General features: G+C 45.4%; 1 protein-coding gene across 1 annotated transcript in view; it reads right to left on the bottom strand.

The window, feature by feature from the left end:
• Window positions 1–10,064, bottom strand: part of UNC13A (unc-13 homolog A) — a 189,837-nt gene extending 179,773 nt beyond the window's left edge. The window contains exon 1 of the mRNA XM_084825659.1: window positions 10,043–10,064. Within this exon, the coding sequence (XP_084681785.1) occupies window positions 10,043–10,064 (22 nt within the window). The remainder of the gene's footprint in view (window positions 1–10,042) is intronic.
• Window positions 10,065–13,463: the final 3,399 nt, after the last annotated feature.

The raw sequence follows: 13,463 nt of genomic DNA, 5'->3' as shown, positions 1-13,463 counted from the left end.
ACAGAATCAGAGTGGACTGGGTTTAACCTCCACAGCTAAAGTTGCTGACTTTCCATTTCAAATACAAGGGGCCAGACAGCAAAGCTATAGCAGACAGCGTGGAGAGAAAGCATAATGCAATGGGTTGGGGCAGCAGTGGGATGAGGGATGTTAAAAATCAACATTTTTAATGTTTTTAATCTTTGTAAACTGCCCAGAGAGCTTTGGCTATTGCGTGGTATAGAAATGTAATAAAATGAATAATAAATAAATATCTAGAAGGTCATGTCCTGGGCGAGATTGGGGTGAAGCCGTATATTTCAAATGCCCTGATGAACCTGGTCCAGCCCCTATTTCTTGTGGGTTCATCACACGGGGGCAGAAATCCGCTTCAATACCGGGGCTTTTTCCATCTAGTTTCATTGCAGGATTAGATCAAGCTCCTTTACACAGTTGCTTCTATCTCATTATATTCCATTCCTTACGTTTTCACGAGCTGACTACTTTTCCGCGAAAAGCCATTACACACACTGGGGGCATCGCGAAATTTCCTCCCTGGCTCCTGCCCCTTTCCCTCTCCTCACAGATTATTGGTGGCTGGGTTGTGATTGACACGCAATGTGGAAGGACAGGAACTGCCACCGAACTCCCTGAATGCTGCCCTTGCAGGCACTGGTTTCCTGGCAAACTGCTGGAATGCTGGCACGCCGGCCATTCTGTGTTGTGGGGTAAGCAACTGAAGTCGGGAGCAAGTCAGTGCATTGCATTTAGTCATGGCGGCAGGTCAGCATTCTGACATGCCCACCATTCCTGACATCACTGCCCTTGTCATCATGACTGCACCCCAAACAACCCCAAACAAAGAGTTTTTTTTGCAGGAGACGTACACAGGCAGGCGATAGCACTCCTGCTGTGCGGGCTGAAAAAATGGCACATTTTTTTCTGGTTGGGGATAACGCGGGATAGGCAGGGGGAAATGGCAGGAAAATCACTGGAGGATGACGATGTCGTGTGATGGACCACAAACTTCTGTGAGTGGCTGGTCATGAATGTGCAAGAAATGGCAGGTTAGATATGGCCTGACCCCTTTCCAATAAACCACTACACCAAGTTTTGCTTTTAAGGGATGACCTGTTAAAAGAAAATGTCGGGAGTGAGCTGCTTGCAGCATTCTCCAGAGCTCAGCTCTTCCTCTGGCTCTCCAGAAGTTAAACTGCTGAAGAGGGCGGTGAGGGGGGGATGTACCTTGTCCCTAATGCACATGAATGTCAAAGAACACATGTGAATACTAATGTACTGCCATTTCTTACAGTCGCTTTCAGTTGCTGAGAACAGATTAGTAGGACAAGTTGTGTTTTCTTAGCGTCTCTTAGTTTTACCCAAAGAAAAAATACCGACTTGGTTTTAAAAATAGCGCAGCAAAGACTGTTGAAATGTAAATCAACATGGCATCCAGGAGCTAGAAGACAGCCTTCAGCATCATGTAACAGGGACTTGGTAAGAGAAGAGGGATGTTACAAGCATGTCCGTATTTTCATCTGCAAACATTGGAGGGTATTGAAGCCTTGCAGAATCCGGATTTACAGATCACAATGTTGGTTACGTGAAAGAATGCATCACCACTGCCAGAAGATGTCCTAATGGCTGCTAGCTTAGGCGACTTTAATAGGAGATTAGGCAAATTCATGGAGGGTAAGCCTATCTATGGCTACTAGTCTGGCTGTATTACTGCAATGCAGTATGCGTGGGACTGTCCTTGAAGATCACTTAGAACCTTCAACTAGTTCTGAATACGTCTGCCAGAATGTTTTATTGGTATAACCAGGTGAATGCATATCACACCAACTTTAAAAACTAGTATGTCACATGGTTTGGAAACTATACTTCTATTCTGGGCTGCATTAATAGAAGCATAGCTTCCAAATCCCATGAAGTCCTAGTTCCCCTCTACTCAGCACTGGTTAGGCCTCATCTGGAGTCCTGTGTCCAGTTCTGGGTGCCACACTTTAGGAAGGATGCAGATGAACTGGAGAGGGTTCAGAGGAGGGCAACGAGGATGATCAAGGGACTGGAAACAAAGCCCTATGAGGAGAGACTGAAAGAACTGGGCATGTTTAGCCTTGAGAAGAGAAGACTGAGGGGAGATAGGATAGCCCTCTTCAAGGACTTGAAAAGTTGTCCCAGAGAGGAAGGCCAGGATCTCTTCTCGATCACCCCAGAGTGCAGGACACGGAATAATGGACTCAAGTGACAGGAAGCCAGATTCCAGCTGAACATCAGGAGAAACTTCCTGACTGTTAGAGCAATATGACAATGGAACCAATTCCCTAGGGAGGCGGTGGGCTCTCCCACACTGGAGGTGTTCAAGACGAGGCTGGACAGCCATCTGTCAGGGATGCTCTGACTTGGATTCCTGCATTGAGCAGCAGGGGGTTGGACTCAATGGTCTTATAGGCCCCTTCCAACCCTACTATTCTATGAAAGGAACTTCAGCTTGCTTCTGGGCCCAATTCAAGTTGCTGGTACTTATCTTTAAAGCTCTAAATGGCTTGGGATCCAAATATCTGAAGGAGCACTTATTCCCATACCAACATGCCCATGCTTTGAGATTTTCTGTGGAAGTCCTTCACCACATGTCCCTTTTATCAGAGGTACACCATAAGAACATAAGAAGAGCCATGCTGGAGCAGACCAAGGGTCCATCTAGTCCAGCATTCTGTTCACACAGTGGACAACCAGCTGTCGACCCGGAACCCACAAGCAGGACATGAGCACAACAGCACCCCCAACACATCTTTCAGCTACAAGGGAGAAATGGCCTTCTCAGAAGTGGTGTCTCAGTTATGCAGTGTCTTCCCCAAAGAGACCCACCTGTTGCCAACATTGCAAACTTCTGGTTGCCAGGCAAAATCAGTTCAGTTCATTGCTCACCAGTCAACCAGGCTTTTGCATTTACCAGGCAAAATCATGTTTATTTATTCAGGCATTTTAATATGTTGCAAATCCTAATTTGCATTTAAGGTTTTTATCGGCTGTCTTCTCATTGTGATCTTGTATTATGATATATTTTGCATAATAATAATAATTAATACTACTAATAATATTTATTGTTATTGATTATGATATACATTTTGTAGTTCACTGGCCTGAAATCCAAGCAATATGACGGGCAGTATACAAATGTTATAAATAAATAAATAAAGTAAGTAAGTAAGTAAGTAAGTAAGTCCTCAAGGCTTTATGCACCCTCCAAGTTCAAAGCAAATTCCCTCTCAAGCATCAGTTGCTGGGGAGAGCAACTACGAGAGAGGGCTTGGGTTGTGGGCTTCCCAGAGGCATCTAGCTGTCCACTGTGGGAAGAAGGATGCTGTGCTAGATGGACCTTCTGTCTGATCCAGTAGGGTTTTCTTGACGTTGTTTGGCCAGGCAGCCCCCCCCCCCCCCCGTGTTGCAGCTCTGTGGGTGAACCACTGAGACACTCTACCCCTCCCAATGTTGATTTTAAAAATATGTTTATATTTTCTTACTGGCAGCAGGGATTGCTTCAAAGCAAAGTGGGAGCCTTTAGCTGCTGCTATCTTAATTTCCCATGAAAGGAGCTGGAGATCTCCCCTATGAGAGAAGGTTACAACCACTGGGATTGTTTAGCTTGGAAAAAAGGAGGATCAGGGGAGACATGAGAGAGGTGTATAGAATTATGCATGATGTGGAGAGGGAGACATTTTTCTCCCTAGAACCTAGTGGGGTCATCCCATGAAGCTGCTTGGTGGGAGATTCAGGACAGATCAAAGGAAGGGCTTCTTCACACAGTGCATAAGTAAACTATGGAATTTGCTACCACAGGAAGTAGTGATGGCCACCAATTTGGATGGCTTTAAAAGGGAGTTGGACAAATTCCTGGAGAAGGCTACCAAGGGCTACTAGTCCTGATGGCTGTGTGCTACCTCCAGTACCAGAGGTAGTGAGCCTATGCACACCAGTTGCTGCGGAACATGGGCAGGAGGGTGCTGTTGCACTCATGCCCTGCTTGTGGGTTCCTGGTCAACAGCTGGTTGGCCGCTGTGTGAAAAGAATACTGAGCTAGATGGACCTTTGGTCTGATCCAGCAGGACTGTTCTTACGCCTCTGGGCTGGTGACTTGTCCTTTGTGACTACCCACCTGTAGCTGCCATTTTATGGTTGTGCCCTGGTCGGTTTTGCAAATTTCCAAATGTGCCCACAGGCCCAGAAGCTTACCTATCCCTGGCATAGACAATCCTGAGCTAGCTGACTCAGTATAAGGCAGCTTCTGATTTATAATAATAAATCCCCAGCATCTCCTGGCAGGGCTGAGAAAGGCCCTTTCCGCGACCCTGGAACACCATTTCAGCCGGTTAGCGTAGGCAACACTGGATAAAATCAACTGATGATCTGACTCCATACAAGACAACTTCCTTTGCTTCTATCAAGTTCACTTTCTTCTGCCAGTGATGGAACTAGGGTGGGGAAGAGAACTTCAGAGCTTGAAGCAAGACAATAGGCTCCTTTCTGGGCCAGTGACAAGCAAGTGCCAGTTTTCTGTGATAGAAAAGCCCTGTGATAAAGGCCTTGAGCTATTAACAGCATCATGGCGCAGGCAGAGCTTACCACGTGAAGTCCCCCATTACTTCACCACCAAGCCAGGGAAACCTGCATCTGTTGAGTTTCTAGCCATCACAGAACTGCTAAAGGCATTTGGCGGGGGTGGGATAGGGACAGGGAAAGATGACAAACAGCCCTGTTCACAGGCAAATGAAATTGGTTTCCCACTATGTTTCATGAGTGAGAAAACACATGCACTTCTGTCAGCAGTTGGCATATTATAATTGAGCTATAATGTAATCAATTGGAAATTAAAATAAGGTGGCATCGCATGCTTACTTGAAAATGGACTCTATCTGAATAGGACTTACTTCAGAGAAGATACATTTAGGATGGCACACAAATATTGTGAAATATAACTTTTATCTTTCAGATGTCTAAAACATGGAGGGTAAAGCTTGCTACCGTCACTCTGACTCCAGAAATGCACTTTGCCTCACTGCCTAGGGCAGGAGTGAGGAACCTGAGACACTCTAGATGTTGGACTACAATTCCCATCACACTTGGCTGGGGCAGATGGGAATTAGAATCCAGCACATGGAAGGCCTCCGGTTCCCCACCTCTGGCTTAGGGCGAGTATGAAAATCTATACAAGTGAAATCAAGACCAGTTTCAAAGTGTGTAACAGGGAACTTACTGCCCCCTTGTTGTGCGGAATCGCAGATATTTAGCAGGCTGGTGTACTGATATCTTTTGATGAAGGGTGGTTTATAAATATCCAAATAAATACATAAAATTCAGAACGTCTTGAGCAATTTCTCCTAAAGTGAAAATCCCTGCAAAAATCCCTCCTTAGGGTTTTAGACTGGGGGAGATAAACAACATACAGGCCAGAATTCACTGCATTTTAAAAAGGGACAAAATAGAACCACCTTTTCTGAAGGGGTACCACTGAAATAGCCACACCGACTGTGCCATCCCTGCCACCAACTCGCTGGAATTATCCATCTGTAGCTCATTCATAAATTGTTCCCAGCAAGCGATTGTCTCCAGAGGCTGTGACACACCTGTCTTTGTCCAGCAGCTCAGATTTATATGTTTGGAGCAAGGATGAACATTCACACAGAGCTTCTCTTTGCAAGCCTGGCCCCGGGGCTCTTACAAATACACATGGCTCAGCAAGCCACAGTTTCACTCAGATGAGGCGGGCACACTGTGTCCAACTCATGTTTGCAGAAGACCATTCCCAGTTCAAACCTTTACACCAGCCTTTCGCCATCTTATGGATTGGATGGATCTGAAGAATTCTTTAGGCCTGATATTCAGGGTGATCATCCATGGAGAATAGGGATCAGAAAACCAGTGCCCAGATTATAAGAGTGGAGGGAGAAGAGGAGAACTGGTCCACGTACCATTAGTGACAGAGCCTTTTGCATCTGTTTTTAGGAGGGGTACGTTTTGACTAAAATTAGGATGGAATCGGGGCTTGTGCATTTCATTAAGCACCCCCCGCACCGACCTTTCTTCCCGTGATATAAATGCTGCTTCCTATACTACCTCTGTCTGTAATCAGTAGCAAGGAAAGGAAACAAGGCTAAAAAACTAGAATCATGTCGGAAAGCAGCGGCGGGGGCGGCGGGGGGGATTTTAGCCCAAGCTTGCAATGGGTCCCTTGTGAGCAGCATTTGCAGGTTTCCTTATATTTCCCTCTTTGCTATTTCTATAACAGCAGGTTTCCATTGATTATGTGTGCTTGCCTTTTTTTTCTTTTTTAAAGCCAATGGCTGTTCCCTAATAGGCCCAGCTTGTGAATGAAGATGATGTAGTTGGAGAATCTGGGTAAGGTGGGGAGCGGAGCATAGAATGCAATGCTCTGAAGAGACAGGCTAATGTGGAGGACATGTTAATGGAGAAGCGGGGCTTTCAACAGACTCAGTTTTAAAACATACACTTACATCATATATTCAATACTAAGCTAAATATTTCAACCGAATGGAAGGTACATAGTTAAGCTGCTTTATACCAGGTCAAGCTCTTCATTCACCAAGCCCTCTGCTGCCTACTCTGACAGTAGCCCTCCAGGGTCTTAGGCAGAGGAGGGTCTTATACTCGCACCACTACAGGATTCTTAAAAAACAAACAACCTTGGAGATGCCTTGTACCTGCAAAGCATGTGCTCTGCCACTGAATTAGAGCCCCTCCCCTATAGATTGCAGGTCCTGTGTAACTGCAACTTTCTGGAAGGGTGTCTGAAGAAACATCTTGCCCCGAGGGGAAGGGGAGAAACAGAGCAAGAGCTTCTCCACATGGAGCTTTTATCCTGCGATTGAGATTGGTCATTTGAGGAAGTTCGCGGGTCCTTTACATGACGTCGTCAACCTCCAGTGCCCCTTTCGTACTTTCCAAGCATTTCCGCAGCTTAATTCGAAACAGAAATAACGTGGTAACAAAAACATCCATTTTCCATTTCTCCATGAAAAGAGGAAATCCTGCAATAAGAGGAGCTAGACCACAGTGCCATCTAGTGGTTGTATAAATGAAACATATAGAGCTTGCAGATAAAGGGGGGGAAAGGAGTGGAAGGGAAGCACATGTGAAGGGCGAGCTTAATCCTGGAAGAATCTGGAAGCTGAAGCCCTGATAAACACCTCTGTGTGGAGAAGCCCTAAGCCTGAACTCAAAAGGACAAGAGAAACCACAGAAGAGAAGAGGAACAGGCCAGGAAAGAACAGGCCAGCCCTGAAGGACAATAGATGCAGTGCAAACCTGAGTTCAGTTGTTCTGTACCCATACATCTGGGCAAATGAATCAGCATCAGCATCATGCTACTCCCCCCCTTCCTCCCAATCCTTGTGTCTTGTGATTTTTTTTATCGTAAGCTTGAGGAGAGGGACTGCCTAATTATTCATTCTTGTAAGCTGCTCTGGAGTCTTTTTTGGGTGAAGAACAGGAAAAAATGCTTCAAATAAATAAATATAAATGTTCAACGAGATTAACTGACATATGCCTTTCAGGCTCCTGCCCTGAATCCTCTCCCCACCCCTTTTTTTTGTGCTAAATATTTTGGGATAGCCTTGCTGGATGAGATCAAAGGTCCACCAGTCCAGCCTCTCTGTTTTCAGCAATGGCAGAATTTTATTTATTTATTTATTCATTCATTCATTCATTCATTCTTTCATTTCATTTCATTTCTATAACACCCAACAGCCAAAGCTCTCTGGGCAGTTCACTTCACAAATATTAAAACCACAAAGCAAATGCCTCCAGGAAGTCCACAAGCAAGGCACAAGGGTGTTAACTGTCCTCCACTATTGATCACCACAAAGCCAGTGTGGGGTAGTGGTTAGAGTATTGACTAAGGCTGGAGTGACAGGGATTCAAATCCCTGCTCAGCTATGAGCTGACCTTGGGCCAGTCACTGACATGACATTGTGAGGATAAAATTGGAAGAGGAACTATGCATGCTGTCCTGGAGGAAGGGTATACATAAATAAATCTGGTATTCGGGGGTAGACTGCCTCTGTATATGGGGGATCCATTCAGTTTTCATGGCTAATAAATAGACCCCTCTTCCATACATTTGCCAAGCTCATTGAAATGCCATGTGAGCTAGTGGTTGTCATCTCATGTTGTGGTAGAGAATTCAGTTTCTATAATAACAATGGGGGGGGTGCCTGTCTGTCCGTCCATGCCATAGCACCAAGACCATGAAACCTAACCACCTGGAACTTGGCATGCATGCCAATGCATACTAAAGACACCCTAGGGGTGTGCACCGCAGGGTTATTTTGTTTTTTTTTAAATGCATTAATTAATTTTAACGTGTCCATGAAGCCTGCAGTACCCACTTCAGTGACTAGGGGGCAGACATCCCTAACCAGCACATGGCATTGTAGCCCATACAGTTTGAAGCCGGGGGGGATCAGTAGGCTGAGAGATAGAATAATATGGATTCTCACTCATTCCTGCCTGCCTCAAGGGAATGGAGTGGGCACACCCCCTTCCTCAGGGGGCTAGAGGGACACACCAATGCCAGGCCTGTGGCTAGGGGTGCCGGTGGGTATGGTTTCACTCAGACAGGGCAAGCACGATGTGCCAACCAGATGCCTTTAGGAAAGCTCACTTGCAGAGTGTGAAGCTGACCACGGCCATCCCTTGTTTCAGCCCTCAGCATCTGGTGCTCCGATAGATATACTGCTGCTACACATGGTGGTTCCATGTCGCTATCGTAGCTAGTAGCCATTGACAGACCTCTCCCACAGTAGATTTAATCCTTATCCTAACTCCATATAAGCTAGGAACTGCCACAACATCTGGTGGCAATGAATAACATAATACAATTAATTAGAATGGGTGTTAATGCTAGTACTGTTTTAAAGGTAGAGAATGTGCACACACACAAAAGCCTACATACAATCACGCTGTATATATATGGGAGGAGAATTGCTTCTTAAACTGAGACTATACTGAGTCAGATGAGCAGATTCCCATTCCACCAGTCCTTCTGAAAGAGTAAATTTCCCCCCTCTTCCCTCACAATTCCTTTTTCCTTGTGTGTCGTGTCTTTTCAAATTGAAAGCCTGCAGGAAGGGACTGTCTTGTTTTACTGACATAAGCCGCTCCAGGACCCTTTTTGGGTGAGGAGCAAGATAAAAATGCTTTAAAAAATAAATACAATAATAAAGCCTCCTTTCATGATGGCAGAGAAGGAATAAACATGTACCTTAAATAGGAGAAATGGGCAGTGTGGGAAAGGATTCAAAGGGCTGACCAATTGTTCATTTTTATGAGTGCATTTGGAAAAGAAAAAGGTGCAAAAGTGCCCCTCCTCCCTCACCAGTGAGAGGGGGGGAAAAAGGAGGGGTGGAATTAATTCACCATCTCACTGAGAGTGAAAATGATCCAAGGGATAAGCTGGCAAAAGTGAAAGATTTAACCCTGATCCCTTCAGGCAATCCAGCTCCTTGCAAAATCTAAATGAGATTTTCAAAGCAGAATGAGTCTCCTCCACCACACACACACACACACTCTCTCTCTCTCTCTTGTGCGCACACATACACACACAAATGCACCACACCCTCAACCTGCTCTACTAAAATAGCACCCATTCAAGAAAAAAATTGGAGGGCGGAGGGAAGCCTTCCTTTCACATGCCCCCCAAATAACCCCAGCATCTTGCTTTCTGTTCCACTGATAGACAGAGGGGGACCACGTTGTCAAGCGCCCTGCCTATAAATGTATACTGACAAGGCAAGTCTTCCTCGACAATGGCAGAATATATCCACACCACAGACATACTGGCTTTACTGTCTCTTTCCCAGACCTTCTTTTCTACTGACACTGATAGCACAAAACCTTCATTCAGAACCTACCAATTAACACACAGGCATGGACTATATATACACACACAATCAAGGAATCTGGTGCACAAACATGAAAGGCGCATCTGCATTAGCTATTAAAAAAAACAGACTTCTTTTCTTTTGGGGATCTGGTCTCTTACCTCCAACACAAAGTAAAGACATGGTATTCTCTGTCTCTCAAGCCCCGTCTTCTTCTTGCAAATCTGGCTTGACAGTGTGGCTTTTCAGCTGGGGAGTGACTTGAGAAAGGAAGGATGTGCGCTGTTGCGTGCTGGGAAATTGCATACTTCTCTGAATCACTGCTGGCTGCTGGCCCTTGTGTCTAGCAGCCAGCCATTTTGCTCCAGCACCAAGGCCCGTGGACAGCTCCTGACGTCAGGATGATGAGAGAGGGAGAGAAAGGCAAGAAGAAGGCGGGGATTTATAAGGACCACCTGATCAGCTGAGATTTTGCATCTTAAAGGCACCCTCTGTGGCTGGGTAGACGCCTCTCCAAGGATTGCTGCTCAAACATCGATTTAATCGGGGAGGCTTCCAAAATTCTCTTCCTCTGAATTTCACCTCAGATTTTGGAGTTCCCAATTATCTTGTCGGTGCATTGGGAATCCTCCATCATTTGTTCACAGTTTCTAAATTTAGCACAAACTGCCACGCATTCCTTTTTGTCTTCCCATCACCACGTGAATTATGTGTACACATTCACTGATAAAACGCTACCCCACATCACAGTCTTGGTACTTTTCATGCAGTGTTTTACCAGTGCACATCAGCAAGACACAGCACTAAAAGACCTTGATGCAATCGTACATGCAGTCACCTTGAGGTTGCTTTGCTGCGGTGTTTCATCAATGCATATTAGTGGGAGAGGAGAAGCAAATTAACTAAAAGCTGCAACAAACTACGCAGGCTGGCATTAATTTCAGAAACTCTCCTGATTAAACTAGTGGAATGCAGCAACATAGAATGGAATGCCCAAATGGTAAAGGAACAGAATGCGAGGTGAGAGGTGAGGAACCTCTTCATCCCTAAACCCAGAGGACTGGAAAGTATTCTGCTGTCCTCAATGTTTTTCCTCCAGTAGCAGCAACTTCTAATTTTCTGAATGGCTCCCAATGCAATCCTTCTGATTGCCTGGGCGTGCAATATAATAAGCCCTTCTCAGTCCAGTCAATTCCAGTACAGGACTATTCACTGAGTAAACTGTAGGACAAGGGTGGGGGAACTGTGGCTGTCCAGATGCTGTTGGAGGAGATTTCCCATCATGCCTCGCCATTGGCCATGCTGAGTGGGGCTGAGTCAGGAATCCAGCAACATCTGGATGGCCACACAATGAAGAAACAGAAATTGCATTTTGCTGCTATCCACCCGGCCCAGCGTGAGCTCTCTTGCAGCCTGAAACAAAACCCCTGCTGGCATGGCTGGTGTTACTGCTTCCACCGCCAGCAATCCTCCCTCCTGCCACTACCCACAGAGCCGACTGCCCTTCCTTTGCTGCCATATGGTGGCTCTCATGAGATCTCTCTGGCTCCAGGGCTCTCGCAAGATCTCAGCACATGGCCAAGATGTCACGGGATATGGCCAATATATCTCGTGAGAGCTCCTGAAGTCTGTAGCAACAAAGGGTGCTTTGAACAGCCCCATTGGCCACCTTCTCACTGTGGCAAATACCGTGGCAGAAAAGCAGCTGTCAGGGCTCTCTAGAGCACCTGCGGGTAGTGGTGGTGGGCTGTCCAGGCTGGGCTGGGACAAGGGAGTGGCACAATTTCCCGCTCTTCCAGCTCCGCAACCTCATGCAGCGCCTCACCCTGCTTCATGGATGGGCCGGCCCTGATATCCACAGCTAAGTGAATTTATTTTTTGATTTTATTTTTTGATTTTTTGATTTATTAAATTTCTTAATCGCCCATCTGGCTGGTCACCCAGCCACTATGGGCGATGTACAATAGTACAACAGTTTAAAGCAATAAAATTCCACATTAAAACATCATATTTCTAAAAATACCCTAACCCACCCCAAATGCCTGCCCGAAGAACCACGTTTCATGAACTCTTATTCATTTAAAGTATTTGCATTTGTTTTATTTATGTGCTGCCCAACTGGCTGATGCTCTCGGGGAGGTTTACAATCATAAAAGCCAAAACAATACAATCACCACCAAAGCAATAAATACAATAAAAAATATCAACATATTAAAACCCTAAAACATTAAAACCATCAAAGAGCCTGCAGTAAAGTTAATGATCAGAACAACAGGTTAAAGATTAAATGGCTGCTGGAAGGGGAAGATTTTAACCTGGCATCTAAATGTATACAGTGAAGGTGCCAGGCAGATCTCTGTGGGAAGGGTATTCCACAGATGGGGGCCACCCCTCAAAAGGCTCTTTACCTGGTAGCCACTCATTGCAATATTGTGGGTGGCAGCACCCAGGAAAGAGTCTCTGAAGATGGTCCTAGCATTTGGGCAGAAATGTAAGGGAGAAGATGCTCCTTTATGGGCTATACATAGAAGAAGGAGTGAGGGAAACAGGAGCAGGTAAAGGGAACATCATTGGACTGCCCCTCCTTTGGGAGATGAGAGGGGGCAGCGGGGGCAGCCCACCAGTCTACATAATCCCCCCCACATCTTCCCTCCCCATCGCCTTTCCTTGTGTGTCGTGTCTTTTTTAGGTTGTAAGCCTGGGGGCAGGGACTGTCTTCTTTGTTCATTGATTGTAAGCCGCTCCAGGAGCCTTTTGGGGGGGCTGAGCAGTGGGATAAAAATACTATAAACAAACAAACAAACAGCCCTCTGTTTGTTTCACACAACATAATTACAATATTTTTTAAAAAACATGTAAACATATTCCCAGAGAGGGTCACCTCACACCTATGTTGTCCTCTTTCTGGCGTAGGATGAAGGCCCTCTTTTCCCAGGCATTTTAGTCTTTCGTTTTCGGTTTCTTTGTATTGCTGCTCGGTGTTATTTTGGCTTTCGCTTCTATGTTATACTGAGGTTTAAACTTCTATAGCACATCTCCTTGTATATTATGGTTTAATGGTTGCGAACTGACCACAACGGCTTTGGCTACTGGGAGGTATAGAAATGAAAATCAGTATAAAATCCACAAAAACAGTATAAAACAAAAAAACAGTATACAAAATCAGTATAAAATCCACAAAAACATAGCAACTAAAGCAAACAGTAAACCAAGCAGCAACAATGTAAAGAACAGAAGAGCCCTGATGGATGAAATGAAACATCCAACTAGTCTTGCTTCCCACTGTGGCCCCAGATGCCTCCATCCCAAACACCTGAAAGTAGATCATGGCAACGGGTATGTAGATGAAGTACAGAAGTATGTAGATAAAGTACAGAAAGTAGATGAAGGCAACACAGCCCTCCCGCACAGTTGCTTGTTCCCTAGCAACTGGCTTTAGAGGTATACTGCCACTGTATGTGGATGTTCCATTTAGCCATCATGACTAATCACCATTGACAGACCTCTCTTCTTTCAATGAATTTGCCTCATCACCCTTTTGAAAATCATCCAAGCCAGAGTCCATCACCACATCTTGTGGCA

The sequence above is a fragment of the Heloderma suspectum genome, chromosome Z, assembly GCF_057233095.1.
Source record: "Heloderma suspectum isolate Gila_16-S chromosome Z, 16-S_ref, whole genome shotgun sequence".
Classification (NCBI taxonomy): Eukaryota; Metazoa; Chordata; class Lepidosauria; order Squamata; family Helodermatidae; genus Heloderma; species Heloderma suspectum.
This window is presented reverse-complemented; position numbering and strand designations above follow the sequence as displayed.